Source organism: Vitis vinifera, chromosome 15 (assembly GCF_030704535.1).
Source record: "Vitis vinifera cultivar Pinot Noir 40024 chromosome 15, ASM3070453v1".
In the NCBI taxonomy this organism is placed as follows: domain Eukaryota; kingdom Viridiplantae; phylum Streptophyta; class Magnoliopsida; order Vitales; family Vitaceae; genus Vitis; species Vitis vinifera.
The window spans coordinates 3,869,028-3,892,906 of NC_081819.1; the positions used below are offsets into that span (position 1 = coordinate 3,869,028).

The following is a 23,879-nucleotide window of genomic DNA, read 5'->3' on the forward strand; positions in this document are numbered from 1 at the left end:
CAGCTAGCACTTCTTTCCCTGGAAATTAATTAACTCGAAAAAAAACTCCTACTTGCCTTGACACCTCTACATAGGAGCCCTAAAATTGTCCGGTTTGGGAGTCACCGACTTCGATCTTGCTACATGGGTCTGAGAGGGGGATTAAGTAGACCACTGCTGGTGTTGTACTTGTGTAAGCCTTTCCGATTCGGGAGGAAGCCCGTAGGGGACCCTTTAAATCCTAATGCCCTAAGCCCAGAAAGGGTTGGGAGCCATTGGTGGAATCTCGCTACAGGGATCGGATAGAAAGCCAGTATAAGCAGCATTACACTCCAGCAATAAGCAGAAGCAAAAAAACAAAAGAGGAAAAAGGTGCGTTCCCGGCCAGCTTATGCGAGGATTCCATGGCGCGATATATAAACGGCATGTAACAGTTGAGGACATACAAATTTGATACTTACAGCCAGGGTTAGTTTAAAAAATTAGCACTCAAGTAGAGGTTGGAAAGGCCTTTATAGAGCAGTGAGTATGAGCAATTGTGGTGTTTCCGCAGGCGGGCTTTTTGCAAGGAAGTTGCACTCAGGGTGTCAAAGCTGATCAGTTTTGTTTGTAATATAACCACCATTTATTGAATGAGAATGAGAATCACAAGTTCCATTCATCATGCATAGAACAATTACAAATATAGAATCGGTTAATTAATTAAAGAAGTAGATGATACATATAGAATATATAAAAATGAACAGTTACAAATATTTATCATATTATATGGAGGCTTCTAATGATGAAAATCTTTAGAATGTTAACCTCATAAATCTTTTATAAATATTCATTAGCAGAACAAATATTCACGAAAAAAAATTCAATAAAAAGTATAATTAATTAATTAAAGAAACACATTGATACAAAGTGAATGAAATTATTTTTATATTATATTTTAATTTCCACTTTTTGAAATTTTATTTTGTTAAATTTGAATTTGAATTTATCCTAAAATGGCATGAAAATTCAGCCCCACTTCACAACTGTTGTTTAAAAGAGTTTTATGCTCTAGGAAACAAAAAAACAAGAAAACATGATTAATAATTAGAAAATAAAAAATATTTTAATTTTTATGTTTAAAAACAAAAAAATAACATATTTTAGTCGTTTTCAATTGTTTTCACTACATTGTTTTTAAGAAACAACAATTTAAAAAAAAAAAAATTGAAAACGATTCTCAAATAGACTCTGACACTTACTTCTAAGGCTTGTTCATTATTTGTCTTTTAAAATTAAATCCAATCAAATTTGCAATCATTATATTATGGCTAATTTTTACCAAATTTACTATATTAAAAAGATAAGATGTAATTATTTTTGAAGAAAGTCAACATAAAATTAGTTATGTCCAAGTTAAAAAATTGTATGGTGAAAGTAAAATTTAAAGTAAATATTTTGTTATGTTTTTTAAAGTAAAATTAGTTATGTTTTTTAGCTTTAGCAAATAATTAATCCTTTTAATCTAAAAACAAACAAACACAATAGAGGTTATCTCTTTCGATGACAACCTAGAATACTACAAAACCATGGTAACTCTATCTCTAGTTTTTTGTGGTTAGAGTTCTCACATATTTAGGTTTTAGTATTTTATTTACAATAGTAGAACATGGCATTTTTATTAGGGATCCACGTTGTTTAGTTGTTTTTAGTTTTAAAATTAGTTTTTGGCTATTAGGTTATATTAGGTTTTTATTTTTTTATTTTTTTCAATTTATATTTTTTCTTTTATTGGATTTCACCTTTTTTGTGTGGAGATTTTTGTTGGAATGTGATTGCTAAAGTCCAAAATTTGGGTGCTATAATGGAGTACCAGAATCATGATTACTACAGTACTACCAGAACACCATCTAAGTCTGCACTAGTTTACAAGATGACAAGGTACTACCTTCATCCCAGACTTATATCATAAATTATGGTGTGTGGTTTGTTCTCCACCACGGCTGTAAGGTGGGAAGATAAAGCAGCCCACACATTAAAGGAGGACGATCATCCATGTTCATGAACAGGCTGTCCATTAGAGGAGATGCAACAACACCATTGGGAATCCTTCCCAACACACACACTAGAGGTACGATCCACCATACAAAAAGGTTGCATCATTATTGAAAGACACCAACACGCACCTTGAGGAGGAAAAGACACAGTCCACTCACACGGCTTCAAGTAAAAGATGCACAGCCCCATCCATGATTCAAGGGGACTGCACCTAAAAGATCACGCTCACATATTGGTGCAAAATCATGCACAAGCGGGCTGCGCCTTCATGATAGAGGGGGAGCCATCAAGCATTCACTTGACAAGCAAGGGAAGCACATAGGCCGCACCATTCTCCAACAAGACACAGGTTGATGCATTCTTGAAGGTAAGTTCTTTTTTAAAATTTTATTGTAGTTTAATTTTAATTTATTTCATTAGTTTAGATGTTTTTATAATTAGTTTAATTAATTCTACATGATAAAGTTCTTATTTTTCATTCCCATTTAATTTAGTGTTGATTTTTCTTTTAGTTTAGATGTGTTTGTGAGTTTCTAATTTTTTTTATTTAATCAATTTTATGTAAAAAAAAAATCACGTTTTTAGTCTACTTTGATTAAATTTAATTCATCTATTTAGTTTAAATACTTTTGTAGTTTTAGATCATTGATAAAATTGATTCTACGTTTGAAAGTTCATACTTTTAGTTTGCTTTCATTTAATTTGGTTTATTTTAATTAGTTTAGGTACTTTTATAATTTTAGTTCATTAATAAAATTAATACCATGTTTGAAAGTTCACGTTTTTAGTTTGCTTTAATTTAATTTGGTTCATTTTAATTAGTTTAGGTACTTTTATAGTTTTAGTTCATTAATAAAATTGATTCTATATTTGAAAGTTCATGCTTTTAGTTTACTTTGATTGAGTTTCACTCATCTATTCAGTTTAGGTATTTTTATAATATTAGTTCATTAACAAAATTGATTCTATGTCTGTAAATTCATGTTTTTAGTTTGCCTTGATTTAATTTTGGCCCATTTTAATTAGTCTAGGTGTTTTTATAAATTTTAGTTCATTAATAAAATTGATTCTATGTTGAAAGTTCATGTTTTTCTTTTTGCTTTGATTTAATTTGGTTTATTTTAGTTAGTTTAGATATTTTTATAATTCTAGTTCATTAATAAAATTGATTCCATGTTTAAAAGTTCATGTTTTTAGTTTACTTTGATTTAGTTTAATTCATCTAGTTAGTTTAGACACTTCTATAAATTTTAGTTAATTAATAAAATTGATTATATGTTTGAAAGTTCATGTTTTTAGTTTACTTTGATTTAATTTAACTTATCTATTTAGTTTAGATACTTTTATAATTTTAGTTTCTAAGCATAATTGATTCTTGTTTTTTAATCTTTTATACTAATTAGGAATTTGGGACACTTCCCAACAACACATCCTTTTGTTGATTATTGGAATTAATACATTTCAATTTTTTTTTTCTATATTTTGAAGGAATCTATAAAAAATTGTACATGTTGTGCCAGCAAAAGCTCTGATACCATTCAAGAACATAAATATACAACGATTACTCACACAGTACACGAGATTTTAACGTGGTTCGACCAAACACGCCTACATATACATATGAGAGAATCTTTCCACTATACAAATGATAGAATTAGATACAAGTATTGAGTTCTCCAAACATATCATATTCCCCCGCTCTTTGTATCCATATCTTACCATAAGCTCTCTCGTTCCACTGGGTATCTCTCGTTTTCTCTCACATCTCTATCCACCTCCACTACAAGAAAAAAGGGAATCAATGACGTTTTTTAAGTGTCAAGAAAAGTATAAGATGGCGCTTCTCTAAAGCGTCCTCTTCTCCCCTATCATTATATGTTTTAGTCAATATTAATGCTTCTAGGAAGTGTCATCTTTGATTTATACTTTCAATGACACTTAAAAAGTGTCATCTTTGAATAAGGTTAATGATGACACTTATAAATGCGTCATCTTTGAGTATTTTTTACTAAAATAATTTTTATAAAATTGTCATTGTTAATACGGGCGTCATCTTTGGATTATTTTTTCAATGACACTTTTAAAAGCTCCATCTTTGGTTATGTTAATAATGACACGTAATAGAGGCGTCATCTTTAAGCATTTTATTTTAATAATAATATTGCTATCATGTTTTTAAAATAATGAATTTCCTATATAATTAAATAAAAGCAAAAGCAATTATAAATCATGAAATTAAATTGAATTTTACAAATTAAAACATCTCCAAATATTAATATACAATGGCTTAGTTTGAATAATTAATATAATTACTTGTATACAAATTATAAATTTGCTCATTAGATCAAAATATTTCAATGAGAATTTTTAAATCTAATATAAGAACAAATATCAGTGCAATGACTACAAAAAGAAACCATCATCAACAAAAGCCTAATTCAACCTCCTAATTATTTAAATGATATCATCTTCATGATTTTTAGCATCACTTCATTGTAATGAGTTCTCATCTTCTTGTAAGCCAATTTCCTTTGCAAGCTATAAATAAATAAAAAAGAATATAAAACTTTTAAATTATACATGTAACAACCAATATAATTGAAACAAAAATAAAATAAAATAAAATCTAAGAATAGAAAATAATCCAGCATGTTAATTAGCTTTTATTCAAGTAAAGCAATAAAACAAACATACTAATTAGTTATATCTCAATCCCACTTATAAACAATTTTCCTTATCATTAATTTTCATGCTGTGTTTTCTCAGAACATTTTAAATCTTGAAATCATGATAGGTTAACTTTAGATAGGATATTTCTTTCATTGTAAAGCTAGACTTTAAGAAGTTATTCACATGACTAATGTGGATGATACCATTATCGATTTCTAATATTTGAAAATTCTATTCTAACCTTTTTTTTTAACAATATCCATGATTTGGTTTTAAATATAATTTTTCTATCATTGTGTTGAAAGAAAAATAAAAATTACTATGGCTAGAAATAATTTGCTCTGTTCAATTCTTATTTTCTAAATCATGGTTACTGTGACTTATTCTTTTAGGATTAGTTAAATAAAAGATCAAACCTTGGATATCCATTTCTCCAAATCATTGTATATCATAATTTTTCTATACTTCATTTTTTATGTGTAAAATCATTAGAGCATGATGAAATTTTTAGCAATGATAACAAAAATGGATGAAATTTATCTAGCTATATCTAGTTTCACCAATGTGGTTTTGGAGTCACCTTTGTAACTTGGTTACCTATTGTGATAACTAACTGAACACTTGCAACTTCTATTAATACTCTGATAAGGAACAAAGGTTTTGGTTATTTTTCAAATCAACCAACATTTACCTCATGCACAACTGTAGGTGATGGCTTTCCATTCCTTGTTTCAGTTTCTAAATTCTCCGTGTACACTTTATCTTCTTCTAATTATGATGGTATAGAGACATCATTTATGTTTCCATTTGCAAGAACTAGCAGGAACTGAAACATAAGAACAAAAAATAAGTCAATCTTACAATATTTTCAAAAAATAAATAACTGTCAAATAATAAATTATAAAAACAATTCTTAAAAGTAGTTTTAGATTACTTTTAGAAATAAAATTTTATGTGAAAACCAAATATAAAATTATTTTTTAGATGCAAGTATAATAAAAAAAAAATCTAAAATATTCTTCATGATTTTCATTGCTTTTCCAATTACTAAAAAAAAACCTTTACAAACAATCAAATTGTTCTAACAAAGCTATAAAACTTTCAATAAAAATATTTATCATGTGTTTCCATCTTAGAATTCTGTTTTCTATTCTTTGGAATAGTTGAAAACAATTTCCAACATACCACAAAGAAAGAGAACACAAGAAATTAAAGAAGCAATTTTTTTTAAATAAGATCCAAAAAAAAAAAGGAAAAACAATAAATTAAAATTAATATATATATATATATATATATATAGATATATTTGATAGCATTGAAATGGAGAGGGATAGTCAATTCAAGAATATTTTTAAATCTTGAAAGTATGCAAAATAATGGAAAACACCTAAAGAATTAATTCTTTAAACTTTTTTTTTTTCAAACAATATCTCAACATCTTATGGGAGCATGACAACAAGAATGCTTATATTTATAGCAACTTCATTGGCTTCACAAACCATGTTGAAAAGTTCTACAAAATACAAATTTTTTAAGAGTTCCCATTTGATGCAGTCGTATTTGTAAATAAATAAGTAAATTCATTGATACAATTTTTTTAAGAGAGATTGTAATCTCAAAATCTTCTAAAGCTTTATAAGAGTTTCCATTAGATTTTTCATTCATATTGTTAACCTTTTGTTATGAATTTGGGCTACACTTTTTGTTTTCTATTTTTAAAATAGAAAATAATACATAAAATACAAAAATTCCTAAAGAATTACATTAAAAAGGTAGTGATTTTTAAAAATTATTTAAAATACCACTAACATGCTATAATAAATTTAAAAATACTAACAAAGGAAGAAAAAAGTGTATACTGCGTATGAGAAAACCCATGTATTCCTTCCAATAAATTTTATTGGAAGTGGGTTATAAAAGGGAATGTCTTGCATTGAGTTGAACCCTGAACTATTGATGATTTTGTAAAATATTTATGCAAGAAAAAGACATGGCAATGAACTACATCAAATCAATGAGAAGTGTCATCATAACAAGGGAGGCAGTTATGTTGGTGGGTTGTAGGACATTTGCTACTAGGAGGTGGTAAAGTAAATGAGGGCTCTAAAGGGGGTGGAGTCAACAATGCACCAAAGGCACCAACACTCGGCAAATGTGAGAGTGTCTATTCCAAGGAAAAATCAATAAAGGCACCAACCATAAAAAAACACTCTAGAAATCACTTGGAATATGAAATAATAATGCCATTATCAACCTACCGTATGTTTTAACAAGAACAACAACCCATTAAAACAATAACTTCATCACAACCCAATTATATAAATCCATAAAATGCCCAATTCCCAAATTTTCTTCAATCTAGTGCTTCAATATACATAGTTCAATGCATAAAAACAAGTAAATAGGTACCTATTTTGGATTAGCAAAAACATGATTTGATTGACTTAATTTTCTTAATGGCATTACCAAGTACCAAAAAAGAAATGAAGCATTGGCTAGTCACATTGTTGGGTTCCAAGTATATATTCTTATTTCTATAGTGAATAGGAAAATGTGTTTTATGACAAGTTAAAAGAATCCCTTAAATTGTTATGACAAAAAGGAAAACAATGGACATTTCAAGAGCACATATATGTAAGGAAAAAAATTTTAAAGTTTTTTTTTTCACCAATTTTTTAATTTTTTTTTTTTATAGAAAATGAGGTAATCAAGGAGTATCTAACTATAATGCCTAAGGTAATTAACAAAAGAGACCTTGACTGTTTTATCATTGCTAATAGGCATGGACAAATTAGAATGGTCAGAGACTTGCACACATAGATGAAGTAAGATATGCAACAGAACTAGTATTCTACTTAATCTAGACTTGATATATTTATTGGGTTAATCAGTCCACATTCTGATGCAAGTTCAATCACCTTATTTCTACAAGTCAATAACCTCCAAATTAGTTAAAAATGTAGAAGGATTCCAATATAGCTAATTCCAAATGTTTATATTGAGATATCTGATGAAAAAAACCCACACAAACATGAACAAAAAAAAAAATAGAAGGCATTATAAAATGGTTAGTTACAAAGGTTTTTTTTATCTTTTTTATCTTTTTTTTTTTTTATCATTTTTCATGGTTTTTTTCTATAAATCTATTTTAAAGACACTAACCCATGGTTATCTTCATCGTCTTCATATGCTTTTCTTCTTCCTCCTCCTCTTCTATTTCCTTTGATATGAAGATTGTCTTGCTTGGGTGTGGATAATAACGGCCACACATGATTGTTGTTGATTGATTGATTATGAATTGTTGAGAATTACAGTCGAGGATGATTGTTTTCTTGATGTGTTAGAATCACGTTTAGGCTCAAGTTTAATTCACTCTTTGTTTTCAATTTTGCCTCATTTGGTTCAAGCCCTTCGATACATACATGAGATGAGGGTTATCACCATTTGGTTTCTCTTTTTGATTCTAATTTGATTAATTGCTACCTGTAATGATTGTTAGTTTACTTGAAGCACACGCACTAGTTCACTTTCAACATACACTAATTTTCAAATCTCACTGCACAAGTAACTTTAATTTTCAGCACATAAGTTCTTTTTTTAATGCAGCAGCCCACCTTCTTATAACACACACACAGCTCATTTAGAGCCCTATATTGGCAACCCCTTTCTCTCTTGTACACCCACATACAGCTCACAATAACTTAGTATTTTGTAACACATTAGTCCACAAGTTATCAACTTGGTAGCCATCTGGAACACCAACTGCACACTTAGTATCATACCAGCAGCCACGCACTTAATTCCTTGCAGCATCAGCATACACGCAACTTGCTCTTTACCCACCCACACACAGCTCATTACAGACTCCACAGAGCATTAGATCAGTCTAACTTTAGCTCTTTTTTTTTTCTTAGCTTCCTAGATCAGCCCACTCACCTTTCCATCCATAGGTGTTGTCTTGTCTTGTTTTTTTTTTTTTTTTTTTTTTTTTTTTAAGGTGTTATGTGACTTTAGTGTTTTCAAAAATTGCATTGTCTCTTGAAAATAATTGATTCTCAACTCCTTTGAAATTCATATTAGGTTGTCTCTAGGATTGAGAAATCCATTTTCAAAAGCATGCTACCGTACTTATTTTCGTATGCATCATTTTCTTAGTTTCATTGATTTTTTATTTTCTTACATGTAAATGAAAATCACAATTCCACAATAATGGAATGATCTCACTCAATTTCTCACCCCCATCAAACATATCAACAATGATCCAAGAAGTTAAGGATCTCTTAGTACTCTCACATGAATTGTCAACACTCCGAATACATAACAAGAATGACTCAAGAAATGAAGACTTTCATAGAGATCTCACAAGAACCCATAATAATTGATAAACGCAATCAACAGTCCTCATATGGAGATGCAAGTACCTAATTTAGTAGAATGCTATACACAAACACATCATTACTCTTGTCCTTCTTTTCTTTTCTTTTTTTTTCTTTTTCTTTTGTCTTTCTTTCTTTTCATATATATATATATATATATATATACATATTTAATGAATGCATATATTCTGACCATCAATAAACCAAACTCCAATGGGCTCACACAGGGACGTGTCACCCATGAGATGACTTCTCAAATTAAAACAATCTTTGATCTCGTATGGTCTCTATAGAATCATATCTATTTTATAACTTTTTCCTCTCATGACCTAAAATATTTATAGAGATATTTCCAAGACCTTTTTTATTATATAAGGAAATCTAATATTACAATAATATATCAATTTAGGAAATATTCTATATAATATTCTTTATAAAAAAGAATCTATACTAATTAGGAATTTGGAACACTTCCCAACAGCACACCCTTTTGTTGATTATTGGAATTAATACATTTCATTTTTTTTTTATAATTTTTTTTGCTATATTAGTTGTCCACTTTATTTTGCAGGAACTGAAACTTATGCATACAGCCATCTTATTGAAACATTCAAATGCACCACAAATATAGCTTCTTAAGTAACCAAATCTTAAATAAATCCATTTTGTAGAGGCTGGAGGCGAATTGGGAAGCCCTTGGAAGGAATGGGTGATGGATTATATGCAACCTTTTCACAGGGATCTACTTTCTCCCATTTGAATCTTGTCACCACATTATGTATGAATGCAAGTACCTGCGCTCGAGCATATTCCCTTCCGGGGCACATCCGAGGCCCTCCCCCGAAAGGCACAAAAGTGAATGGTTGAGGCCCTTTTCCTTCAAACCTCGAGGGATTGAATTTCTCGGGATCAGGAAAATACTTGGGATCTCTATGTGTTGTATTTACATTCCAATGCATCTGCAGGACAAAATTTTGCAGTAAGTTTCATGAGTGTACAACACACAATTTGATTTTACAAAACAGCACTTTATATATGACATACCTTCCATCCCTTTGGAATTGTAAAACCTGCATAAGTGAAGTCAGTTATGGCTTCTCTAAAAGTTCCTTGCACAGGTGGGGTTAGCCTCATTGTTTCATTTGCCACATTCCAAGTATATTTCATCTTTTGAATGTCATCCCACTTCAGAAATCCTTCCGGACCTTTGCTCTCTGCAATCTCCATTTGCTCTATTGAATAAAAAAAAAATTAATTTTAAATTTGGTCTAATGAACAACCCTTCACAATAGTTGGGGAAAGATGAGGAAGAAAAACTATCTTAAAATTTTTAAAATTTTTCGTCAACGAATCTATTCACCTACCCCATGGATCAAGGCAAAGACGAAAGAAAATCGCCTAAAAACATTTTTTAAAAAACACTTCAAATGAAAACACTATCAAACAACAATGCATGTAAGCTTGAAATGGATTCAAAAGAAAGGAGACAGCCGGTTTTTTAGGTACTACCTTTTAAGACTTTGCTATAGACATCAGGGAACTCGGCCAGGTACTTGAGGATGAATGTGATGACAGAACTTGTGGTGTGATGGGTAGCAAAAAGCAGACAAATAACTTGAGTACTGATCTCCATCTCACTCTTAACATTACAGTTTTCATCTGATGCTAAGAGCATGTGAGACAGTAGGTCTCTAGTAGCAGAGTCTCCCTTCTGCTCTAACTCCATTTTTCGCTTTCTGATGACTTCTAGAAGCTCATTGTGAATGAATTTGCTGGCTTTGAGAGCACGGTTGAATGTCGTCCCAGGAATATCTATAGGCACAGAAAGGAATCCTTCGTTCAAAATCTGGAAGTGATGACAAATCATCTCAACATACTCAGGATCAGCAATGCTCATAAAGAGCCGGAAAGCCAACGCAAAGCTGTACTTCCTTGCAAGCGGAAAAACCAGTACCTCTCTATTAGGAGACCAATTCAACTCAATGTGTTCGCTTGCCATCGAATCCATGGTGACTATGTAGTGTTGGAGAGCTTCTGGCTTGAGAAATTCAGGAAGGAAGGTAGGGGGTCTGAAGTTATCTCTTGTTAAAGTTTCATTGAAGACAGATGGGAAGCACAAAATCTTCTTCATTGAACGTTGCCACCATGAGACTACAAGTTTGTCCTCGTTGGAGAAAAGAAACTTGTTCCCCGAAGCTCCGCACATCACAGCCATGTTCGCTTCCAATAAGGAGGTCTTGAACACTTGAGGGGAGTACTTGTTCATTCTATCGTTCAAGAATCTCTCCGGATTCCCCCCTTGACAAGCCAAAGCAAATTCCAAAGTTTCTCCTATGATTGGCCATCCCATTCTCCCAGGGGGAAGGTTTGGATTGGAGGATTTGTGCCTGTAAGTAATAAGGAAGACTATTGGAAGTGCTATGAAGAGTATAAAGTATAGTAGATATGAAAAGAAGAGAACCATGTCTGTTATTCAATGATAAAAGATGGGCAAAAGGAGAGTTTGAAGATGGAAAACCTAAAGCCAACTTCTGGGGTATATGTAGGCAAGTGGAAGGGCTCCAAATGTCTGTGTCTCACAACAACCGTTTAATGCTTATCTTTAGTTAGTAAAGCTCAAAAAGGTTGTTCCCATGTCATCAAAGGAAAATCAACTCTTAATATCAAGTGTGGATATGTATGACTAATCAAGATCATTGATGGAAAAAAAAAAAAAAAAACTTAAATAAGAGTAAGACTCTACCCAACAGTTGTTTCAGAAAAAACTAAAAGGGTGTTTGGTAAAATTTAATATTTATTACTTAATAACTTAAGTTGACTTTAATTATACTTAAGTTGTTGACATAAAATTTATTAATTAATTCTTACTTTAAGTATTAAGTTTGTTTGATAAAATTAACTTAAAGTTTATTTTACATCATTAAATTGACATATTTATCATCATAAATTATAATTAGGATAGAGGAGGTTGAGTAATAGTGTAGCTCATGAAATAGCAAAGATTCCAGGAGTAATTAGGGCAAATGAGGATAAAAAGGTAAAATAAATATATGAACTTAAAAATAAGTTAATTATTTTTACTTATTACTTAAAATTGTTTTTAACCTTAGGTTATACCATTAAGTTATTTTACCAAACATACGTAATTTATTTAGTAACTTAAATTAAATTATTAAGTTGGTTTACCAAATACCCACTAATTATAAGTTTAATATATATATATATTTAAAAAATGAGGTATTTGATAAAACTTAAAAAAAAATACTTTAAAAAAAGTTAGAAAAATCTTTAATAAAACACGAAGAAAAAAGTTTTTCTAAAAAAAAATAAAAATGGGGGTATTTAGTAAAATATAATACTTATTACTTAATAACTTAAATTGACTTTAAGTTAAATTATACTTAAGTTGTTAACTTAAAACTTATGATTTAATTCTTATTTTAAGTATTAAAGTTATTTGATAAAATTAACTTTAAATTTATTTTAAATCATCAAATTAATATATTTATCCCCATAAATTATAATTTGGGCAAAAAAAATTGAATAATAATAGAGGTTTTGAAGTAGTAAAAGAGATCGTGAAGATAAATAAGACAAATAAGGGTAAAAAAATAAAATAAAGATGTGGATTGAAGAATTTTTTTTTAAGTTATTAAGTTGGTTTGCCAAACACCTATTTAGTATTTGATAAAATTTTCAAAATATTTAAGAAAAAATGAAAATTACTTGTGATGTTTACTTAATAGATAATTTTAAAATATATATATATATATATATATATGTTGAAAACACTTCAATTAAAAAGAATTCTTAGAAAAACTCTCAAAAGTATTTAAGTGGGATAAAAGTACAAAGAAACAAAATTTAAATATAAAACATGGTATTCTAGTAAATAATAATATAAAAAAAAATTGATACCATTGCTTAAGTATAAAAATGACATATCACATGAGTACTTTTCATTGGTTGTGACTTCTCCATATATGACTCCTCACAGTATAAAAAAACGGCTGCCTAAAAAGGAAATTTGGAATTGGTATTTCTGTTTCAAGCCCCCGCCAGTACCGCACACGTCTTCTCTCCTATTCATCCCAAACTTACAAGTGTAGGAAAGAGATGTCATAAGTAACAGTTTTGGAAATATGAACCGCACACGTCTTGGTCCTCAAGTCCCATCTTGGCCTTCTATCTTTTGCTGTAAGTGTTCCCAACGCATTAATAGGAAAAGTCACTTCATAGTGATAGTCACTATCTCAAAGTTGGGCCCTCTCTCTCTCTCTCTTTCCACCCCACGTGTATGAAAAAATATCAAATTATCAGTGTAAACTGATCAGTCTATACATAACTAGTCAGTCCAGATGTTCGGTAGTTAATTTGATGTAAATGTCCATGTTTGTAGCTTCATCAAATGTTTAGTGATGCAATGCATATTGAATTCGAATGGCAGGAGAAGTGGTGGATGCAAAATGCGAGGGTGATGAGCTCATAACTGGATCAAGAGCAAGTGCTGGAACTATAATTGATGGAAGGGAGCCACATGTCACAAGCTGATTCAAATGAGCCTCCCATGGTCTTATATAGAGCCAAGAAGCTTCTGGAGACTCCTAGAGTGGGAAGAGTACTGTGGAAGGTTTTAGAGAAGCCTGGAGGAATCCACACAATTCTACACTATGGTGGAAGGCATGAGAGGAGTCTAGGGCTTTCTAGAGAATTCCAGAAGTCTCTTGTATATACTTGTATATAGACTTGTACCTAGAATGATGTAGGACATTCTAGAATAGTCTTGAGTTGTAAGGAACCCTCCAAGGTTCCAGAGAGTTCCATTGGTGCTTATAAATAGGTGAGGGTCTCATTTGGCCAAGGCACCAAGCAAGTGAGCTTCCAAGCACTTGTAAAGGTTTTCTTAAGATAATAAGAGCTTCCATTCTTTAAGGAGTTGCCTACCAAGCTTCTTAAGCTTTTGAGTCGCGAATGTCTTAACCTAGCAAGCTAAGCGTTGGGGAGAAAGGATGACTTAGCAAGATCAAGCATCTTGGCTTGTCTAAATGCCGCACGAGCTTAGTGAACGACTAAGTCCATGACAAGTGGTATCAGAGCACGGTTACGAGGTGGGCATAGCAAAGGAAGCATGTCGGGATTTAACGTGAAGGAGACTAGTGAGCAAACCCGTGGACGAGAGATGGAGCATACTGCACGGGGCCGAGGCAGGAAGGATAAGTCTCATGACGCCTTAGCCAACATAGAGGCAAGGCTAGCCAAGGTGGAGCTAGCCATGGCGAACACCCGGGAAGGGGTGGACTTGATCGAGCAAGGCATGGAGAAGGGATTAGAGGATCTACGGGAGCAGATCCAAGACCTTCGCGAGGGGGTGCTAGGCTCACAAGTTCAGCCAGTGTCACACGAGGAGTTCATGTCCTTCCAAGACAAGGTCATGACCATGTTCGCTAGTGTGGAGTCAAGGATGAAGGCCTTGGCTGCACGCATGGATGCCCGAGACCAAGAGATTCGTCAAGAGCTGGCCATCTACAAGATTGCGGTGTCAGCATGAGTCATGGCCACTCATGAGGCACCAAGGGTGGAGGTGCCCAAGCCACACACGTTCAGTGGTAAGAGGGATGCTAAGGAGTTGGATAATTTCTTGTGGCACATGGAGCGTTACTTTGAGGCCATTGCATTAATGGATGAAGCCACTAAGGTACGCATCGCGACCCTTTACCTCACTGATAATGCTACTCTATGGTGGCGTCGATGGTTTGCCGACATAGAGAGAGGGACGTGCACCATAGACACATGGGATGCCTTTAAGAGAGAAATCAAGAGGCAATTCTATCCCGAAGACGTGGCTTACCTAGCAAGGAAGAGTTTGAAGCGTCTCAAGCATACGGGCTCGATCCGTGACTATGTCAAAGAATTCTCTACTCTTATGCTTGAGATACCTAACATGGCTGAGGAGGAGCTACTATTTAACTTCATAGACAACTTGCAAAGTTGGGCCGAGAAAGAGTTGAGGAGATATGGTGTCCAAGACCTAGCCACGGCCATGGCAGTAGCCGAGTCCTTGGTGGATTATAGAAGGGGAGACTCCTCCAAGCCCAAGCCACCATCCAAGGGGAACCAGGTCAAAGGTAGGGGAGATAAGAGGTTGCAAGGCCACACTTCTAAGGAAGGATCAAGCAAGGGCCCTAGTGGCAAGGATGGCAAAGGTAAGGACAAGCGGAAGGAGTTCACGCCCAGGACCAATTGCTTCCTGTGCGATGGTCCGCACTGGGCACGGGATTGCCCTAAGAGAAAGGCTTTAAATGCTATGATCGAGGAAAAGGAGCAAGAAGGTGATGCTAAAGTGGGATCGTTGCAGCTCCTAAATACCCTTAAGGCCAAGTCGATGTTTAAGACGCCTCAAAGCAAAAGGCTAATGTATGTGGAGGCCCTTGTGAATGGGAAGGCCACCAAGGCCCTGGTGGACACAGGTGCCACTCACAACTTTGTTGCGGAGGATGAGGCAAGAAGGCTGGAGCTCCAAGCATCCAAGGAAGGAGGATGGCTCAAGGCAGTCAATTCAGCTGCCAAGCCATCACATGGAGTAGCTCGCGGAGTGTCTATGCACATCGGCTCATGGGAAGGAAGGGTCGACTTCACAGTGGCACCCATGGATGACTTCAAGATGGTGCTAGGAATGGACTTCCTACAGAAGGTCAAGGCCGTGCCACTACCTTTCCTACGCTCAATGGCTATCCTAGAGGAGGAGAAGCCGTGCATGGTCCCTACGGTCACTGAAGGTACGCTCAAGACCCCTATGCTATCCGCTATGCAAGTAAAAAAGGGGTTAAAGAGGGAAGAGGTGACCTACCTCGCCACTCTGAAGGAAGAAAGGGATGATGGGTTGAGAGAACCCATGCCTAAGGAAATCGAGGGGGTCCTTGATGAGTTCAAGGACGTGATGCCGCCCGAGTTACCTAAGAGACTTCCTCCTAGAAGAGAGGAAGATCACAAGATTGAGTTGGAGCCGGGAGCCAAGCCCCCTGCTATGGGGCCATATAGGATGGCACCGCCTGAGTTGGAGGAGCTAAGGAGACAACTTAAGGAGTTGCTAGACGTAGGGTTCATCCAACCATCCAAGGCTCCCTATGGCGCGCCGGTCCTATTTCAGAAGAAGCATGATGGGTCCCTACGGATGTGTATCGACTATCGGGCACTCAACAAGGTGACGGTGAAGAACAAGTATCCCATCCCGCTCATTGCTGACTTGTTCGATCAACTTGGAAGGGCAAGTTACTTCACGAAGCTAGACTTAAGATTAGGCTACTACCAAGTCAGGATTGTGGAGGGAGATGAGTCGAAGACTACATGTGTGACCAGGTACGGCTCGTATGAATTCTTAGTGATGCCTTTCGGACTCACCAACGCCCCAGCAACGTTCTGCACCCTCGTGAACAAGATCTTCCACCCATACTTAGACAAGTTTGTGGTGGTATACTTGGATGACATAGTCATCTATAGTAACACTTTAAAGGAGCACGTAAAGCACTTGAGGAAGGTCTTTAAGATCTTAAGGCAGAACGAGCTATACGTGAAGAAGGAGAAGTGCTCATTTGCTAAGGAGGAAGTGAGCTTTCTAGGGCATCGCATCAGAGATGGCAAGCTGATGATGGATGATAGCAAGGTGAAAGCCATCCAGGAATGGGATCCACCAACCAAGGTACCTCAACTCAGATCTTTCCTTGGTTTAGTTAATTACTACCGACGGTTCATAAAGGGTTATTCGGCAAGGGCCGCTCCACTCACTGATCTTCTTAAGAAGAATAAGGCATGGGAATGGGATGAAAGGTGCCAACAAGCCTTTGAGGATCTAAAGAAGGCTGTGAGTAAGGAGCCAATGTTGGCACTACCCGACCACACCAAGGTCTTTGAGGTACACACAGAGCCTCAAACTTCGCTATTGGGGGAGTCCTTATGTAAGAAAGGCACCCAATCGCATTTGAGAGTCGCAAGCTGAACAACACGGAGAGGCGTTACACGGTGCAAGAAAAGGAGATGACCACCATCATCCACTGCTTGCGCACTTGGAGGCATTATCTTCTGGGGTCTCACTTCATAGTGAAGATCGACAATGTTGCCACTAGCTACTTCCAGACACAGAAGAAGCTAAGTCCTAAACAAGTTAGGTGGCAAGACTTCCTGGCCGAGTTCGACTATACGCTGGAGTATAAGCCAGGAAGTGTTAATCATGTGGCCGACGCCCTAAGCTGCAAAGTCGAGCTAGCGTCTATGACGAGTCAGCCCCAAGGAGACATAATGGATCTTCTAAAGAATGGACTGCAACATGATCCAGTGGCTAAGAGCCTCATTGCCCTGGCTCATGAAGGGAAGACCAAGCGGTTTTGGTTGGAGGACGACCTACTCTACACCAAGGGGAGACGACTCTACATGCCTAAGTGGGGGAACATAAGGCGGAACCTAATAAAGGAGTGTCATGATACCAAGTGGGCTAGGCACCCTGGGCAACGACTCACGAGGGCACTACTCGAGTCGGCTTACTACTGGCCTCAGATACGGGATGAGGTTGAGGCTTATGTGAGGACTTGTCTTGTGTGCCAACAAGACAAGGTGGAGCAACGACAACCTAGAGGCCTATTGGAGCCACTACCTATAGCAGAGCGCCCATGGGACAGTGTCACCAAGGACTTCATCATCAGACTACCCAAGTTGGAGGACAGCGGCTCCATCATAGTGGCAGTGGACAGGTTCTCTAAGTATGCAACCTTCAGCAGCCTCGACTGACTGCACTGCGGAAGAGACGGCGAGGCTATTCCTAAAGCACGTAGTCAAGTATTGGGGGTTGCCTAAGTTCATCATCAGTGATCGCGACCCGCGCTTCACTGGGAAGTTTTAGATAGAGCTCTTCAAGCTTATGGATTCGGAGCTTCACTTCTCCACAAGCTTTCACCCACAGACGGATGGGCAGACCGAGAGGGTGAACGCTTTATTGGAGCTATACTTGAGGCACTTCGTAAGTGCCAACCAAAAGGATTGGGCTAAGCTGCTAGATATAGCCTAGTTCTCATACAACCTGCAAAGGAGTGAGGCGACCAATAAGAGCCCGTTCGAACTAGCCACAGGGCAGCAACCGGTAACTCCTCACACTCTAACGATTGGCTATACGGGGAGAAGTCCAGCGACTTTCAAGTTTGCGAAAGGGTGGCACGAGCAAGCTGACATAGCACGCTCATACTTGGATAAGGCCGCTAAGAAAATGAAGAAGTGGGCTGACAAGAAGCGACGACACACGAAGTACAAGGTCGGAGACATGGTGCTTGTCAAGCTCCTTCCTCAACAATTCAAATCCCTAAGGCCGGTGCATAAGGGCCTTGTGAGGAGGTATGAAGGACCCTTCCCCATACTTGGGAAGGTCGACAAGGTGTCATATAGAGTCGAGCTGCCCCCGAGGTTGAAGATTCATCCTGTCTTCCACGCAAGCTACTTGAAACCCTATCACAGAGACAAGGATGATCCAAGCCGAGGGTTGTCTAAGAGGGCACCCACAGCAGTCGTGACCTCCTATGATAAGGAGGTAGAACACGTCCTCGCAGATTGGGTCATCAGGAGACGAGGAGTACCTCCTGCTACGGAATACTTAGTGAAATGGAAGGGACTACCAGAAAGCGAGGCTAGCTGGGAGCCAGTAGATGCACTATGGCAGTTCCAAGAGCAGATCGAGTGGTTCCGGGCAGAAGGCACGACGAGGACGTCTGCGGCATAGGTGGGGGAGAGTGTCACAAGCTGATTCAAATGAGCCTCCCCATGGCCTTATATAGAGCCAGGAAGCTTCTGGAGACTCCTAGAGTGGGAAGAGTGTGGAAGGTTCTAGAGAAGCCTGGAGGAATCCATACAATTCTACACTATGGTGGAAGGCATGAGAGGAGTCTAGGGCTTTATAGAGAATTCCAGAAGTCTCTTGTATATACTTGCATATAGGCTTATACCTAAAATGATGTAGGACATTCTAGAATAGTCTTGAGTTGTAAGGAACCCTCCAAGGTTCCAGAGAGTTCCATTGGTGACTATAAATAGGTGAGGGCCTCATTTGGCCAAGGCACCAAGCAAGTGAGCTTCCAAGCACTTGTAAAGGCTTTCTTGAGATACTAAGAGCTTCCATTCTTTAAGGAGTTGCCTACCAAGCTTCTTAAGCTTTTGAGTCGCGAGTGTCTTAGCCTAGCAAGCTAAGCGTTGGGGAGAAAGACTGACTTAGCAAGATCAAGTATCTTGGCTTGTCTAAGTGCCGCACAAGCTTAGTGAACGACTAAGTCCGTGACACACAGTATTAATAGTAGATATGTTGAGCTGCATTTTGACAAAAAAGGAAGTGGTGATGAAATGATTGTCCCAATAGCAAGCACTCAGGGGAAGGGTCCCTCAATGAAATTAATGCGTCTTAGTATCTTATCCCTACCCTTTGTCATTGCCATGGCAATCAATGAGATCCCACTATTCTTTTGACTTTATAAAAAATATATATTCTGATTTATGGATGTGGCCGACCTCATGACAAATATTATAGACACTTGTCAATCATAAAAGATATTTCCTTTTTTGGTTTGTACTTTACTTCTTCAATCATACATCATATAAATTTGTATGAAATATTTATGTTGCGTTTGGTTATCTGAATTTTATTTGGTCCGATCCGAAAAACTCATGATGCAATATATATGGTAAAATCATAATTATGAAATTTTTTTTAGGGTTTATGATGGTAGTAGATCGTTTTCCACATAAATCTATATGTTCTTATTTTATTTTATTTTTAGTCGGAGAACTTTCAATCTGTTTAAAGCATGCCCAGTCCCCGGAACTCAAAGCTTATCAGAATCGGGCTATTGAGTATTGATGGGGTCCGGTTAGAGAAGATTCTCGACATGGCTTCTATCACCTTCAGTAAGAGTTCAGCGCCTGGCAGACCACGTGGGATCACTAATTTCTGGAATATAAAAAAAATAAATAAACGCTAAGTGATGAATCCTCTACATCCAATTTGAAGATTGAGGCTCTCATATTCACAAGATTAGTGTTGGCTCCTCATTCATTTCCTGTTTTCCATTCCTATCATCTTCTCCCTCCATTTCCTCTGTCAAACTCACATCCTCAGATAATATTCTCCGTATCCAATACCTCAAAGCAAACCCACCCTTCGGTCATTTTGGATGTTCGTCAAAATCATTGTCACATTCTTCATCTTCATCCCACATTTGGCACCACATGCAACATCATTCTTTTTAGGTATTGGACAGGATGTGGTGGCGTTTCTTCTGGGCATACTCGGAATGGCTAATTGAATGAAAGGGTGATTAAACCATGTAGCCCAGGATGAGTCAGTATCAAAGAAGCTTCGTGGAGAAGGATCAGTAACAGCATGCAAAGACCCTTCTATTGTGCATTGTGAGAATTTTATCATCTGCCAGGTTGATTCACTGCATCTATTAAGGAAGAGGAGGTCCTGCTCCAGGATTTGGACTTGGTTGGGGTGCCTATGGTGGAGGATGTGCTGATGAATTTGTGAGATTGTTACAGCCATGAGTGGATGACGTCTTCCTCATCTTTGCATGGCTATGCATGGCCTTCACAAAACCCATACACATCACCATGCCTCACATCATCCGTTTTCATTCCATCACTTAATACCCACAAAGTCCTTTGCTCTCATTATTCAACCTTCTCATACCCATCTCCTGCACCACGCACCCTTCACATTCATCCACCTATTTCTCTCTCTAACCACCACATCCATTTCATACCTGCATGCACATGAACCACGCGTGCATGACCACCTCACCTCATTCCATTTTCAATCCTTACATACCCCTCATCACACCCATCTTCTCACACCTCATACCTAACTGAATTTGTCACTCACATCCCCAATCACCATGCCCACTACTCACTCGTTATGCCTATGCGACACGGGCCGCATTCGGAGATAGAAATCCCTCACCGGACAATCCATCCAGCTTTAAATTGGTGATATCTGTTGGTTCGAATTCCTATCCGAAAGCTTCAAGTCATTTGAGCTTAATGCAGCCGAGCCCAATGTTGTCATTACCGAGACTGTTCCATATGCCAAGAAGGAGTCCTACTTACAAAGTCACTGTTATGGTTATTTTGTGGTTATATCTCGGTGCACCACCCAAGAGCACGTGGCCCTTTGGAATTTGATAGTGTTCATGTTCATGACAGTGAAGTAGATTGGGGCTTGGCTCAAGGCTATGTCTATCAAAAGCACGGTGTTCCACTCCTGATTCAGGCTGGGCATGATGCATTGTAGTGCGAACGGGTTTATATTTGCTGGGAGATTCAGAAAATCTGTTAGGTTTGAATAGGCTTTCAAAGCAGAAGATAAGGCTTGGGATGGAAGCATATGTCTTAAAAAAAAAAAAAAAGGAATAATGAAGAGTGGATTTTTTTTAACCCATACGCCATGGGTTAATGTGCTATGGCTGATCAAAACCATGCCAATGCCCTGCTGAATGGACATCTAGCCTACACGTTTGCCTCATTGCTTCAGGTTTTTTTTTATGCACCATCTGGACCCACTGAGTCACGTAACCAGTCAGAAAAGCACCTGGAATTCCAAAGTCTTGCTCCACTCTGAACTTGGACTTGTTGGTATGGGACTTCACAACTATCAGATCTGGTTAAGGGGAACACTTAATCAAATCCTCATTGACGAGGATCTTGCATGGCCACCTTTAGCATGGCCATCCTTATGCCACGTGTCATATCTCATTTCATCATTTTTTATTTTTGAAAATAATTTTCCTAAACCCATTCTGTAAATAAATTCTTCAATTCTGGTTTTTAATTAATTTCAAATCTCCAAAAATTTTCCATCCTTAACATTTTTCTTAGGTTCCAAAAACCCGTTTTTCAATAAAAGTTTTGCCGCCATCTTCCTTTATGGTGTGCAATTCTCGCATCTCCTCTATTTTTAAAATGTTTTGAAATAAGCAAAGATTAAATTCCATAATTCTGAATAATGGAATTTATGGAATTAATTCATGCAAAAATAAACGGGCTTTGGTGGGGGCCCCACATATGTGATTTTATGATTGATTGATTTACTCTATTCCACTCTATGACATGCATACGATTATTTTGTGTTTGATCGCTAACATTTTTTTTCCCTTGAAGTAAATCAGTTCATCACTCAGGTACGTTCTCTGCCTCTCATATTCATTCGGATATTTTGTTGTGATTTTCGATTCAGGTATTCATTGTTTTCCTTATTAGATGCCATGATTGCTTCATTTTATTAGTAAAGACCCGTTTCTAGGGATTTAGAGGGGTGCTACGGTTTTTACCGTACCTTCTCGATAAGTAACCTGACCCTCGAACCTGATCTGGTTTTTCACAAACCACCTTTTTCAAATAAGGAGTCACACTCAGGGTTTTCTTTCTTATTTTGTTTACCCTTTAAAAATAAAACAAAAATAAGTGGCGACTTCACGTCATTTTCATAATCAATAAATCATTTTTCAAATAAAAATCGAGCTCGCCATCGAGTGGAAATACATGAGCCGAAATGCGGGGTCCACAATGGTATTCTAGTAAATAATAAATAAATAAAAAATTGATACCATTGCTTAAGTATAAAAATGACATATCACATGAGTACTTTTCATTGGTTGTGACTTCTCCATATATGACTCCTCACAGTATAAAAAAACGGCTGCCTAAAAAGGAAATTTGGAATAGAACATGTTGGGCTGCATTTTGACAAAAAAGGAAGTGGTGATGAAATGATTGTCCCAATAGCAAGCACTCAGGGGAAGGGTCCCTCAATGAAATTAATGCGTCTTAATATCTTATCCCTACCCTTTGTCATTGCCATGGCAATCAATGAGATCCCACTATTCATTTGACTTTATAAAAGATATATATTCTGATTTATGGATGTGGCCGACCTCATGACCAATATTATAGATACTTGTCAATCATAAAAGATATTTCCTTTTTTGGTTTGTACTTTACTTCTTCAATCATATATCATATAAATTTGTATGAAATATTTATGTTGGAGTTTGGTTATTTGAATTTTATTTGGTCCGATCCGAAAAACTCATGATGCGAAATATAAGGTAAAATCATAATTATGAGATTTTTTTTTTAGGATTTATGATGGTAGTAGATCGTTTTCCACATAAATCTATATGTTCTTATTTCATTTTATTTTATTTTTAATTTCTTATTCTCGTTATTGTGTAACAATTTTATTGATATTATTGGTTTAAGGTAGAAATGAAAATTGCTTTGCTTCTATGTTGATTTTATTATGTATAATCAGTCTTTATCCATGACCCAGCAATCTCTCTCATATTTAGTTGAATTTTAGTTGATTTTTTATTTTTTTTATCACCATAATATTAATTTTCTGACTTGAAGGACCAAGCCTTTCGTTTTATTTTATTTGTATATTATTATATTTTTAATTTGCCCAATTACGATAGATCTTGCACAATCTCTCATATATACTAATTCTAGGATCTGATTTTGACCATTTCATTTGAAACCAATTGATGGTTAATAAAAATAGGCCAAACCTTTGGCATTCAACATCACACCTTAAAGGCATGTTCTAAGAATCATTATCTTGGTAACCCATTCCTGGACTTAAAAACTTTTTGTGATATTTGATATCACACCCTAGAGGCTTGTTCTAAGAGTCATCATTTGGGTAACCCATTTCCAAACTTAAAAAAAAAAAAAAAAAAAAGATTATTACACCCCATATGTATATATAAACACAAACCATTATCAATGATAAAA

General features: G+C 36.1%; 1 protein-coding gene across 2 annotated transcripts; it reads right to left on the minus strand.

Moving 5' to 3' along the window:
• Window positions 1-9,597: 9,597 nt before the first annotated feature.
• On the minus strand, window positions 9,598-11,537 carry LOC100241454 (cytochrome P450 716B1-like). 2 transcript variants are annotated; one of them, XM_059743168.1, is made up of 3 exons: window positions 11,017-11,537; window positions 10,572-10,908; window positions 9,598-10,294 (listed from the first exon to the last, which is right to left on the minus strand). In XM_059743168.1, exons 1-3 carry the CDS (start codon window positions 11,524-11,526, stop codon window positions 10,092-10,094), a joined length of 1,050 nt encoding a protein of 349 aa, XP_059599151.1. In that variant the 5' UTR covers window positions 11,527-11,537; the 3' UTR covers window positions 9,598-10,091. The 2 variants fall into 2 exon arrangements, with proteins under 2 accessions (XP_059599151.1, XP_059599150.1); XM_059743167.1 differs by having other exon boundaries at window positions 10,572-11,537.
• Between the last annotated feature and the right edge of the window lie 12,342 nt (window positions 11,538-23,879).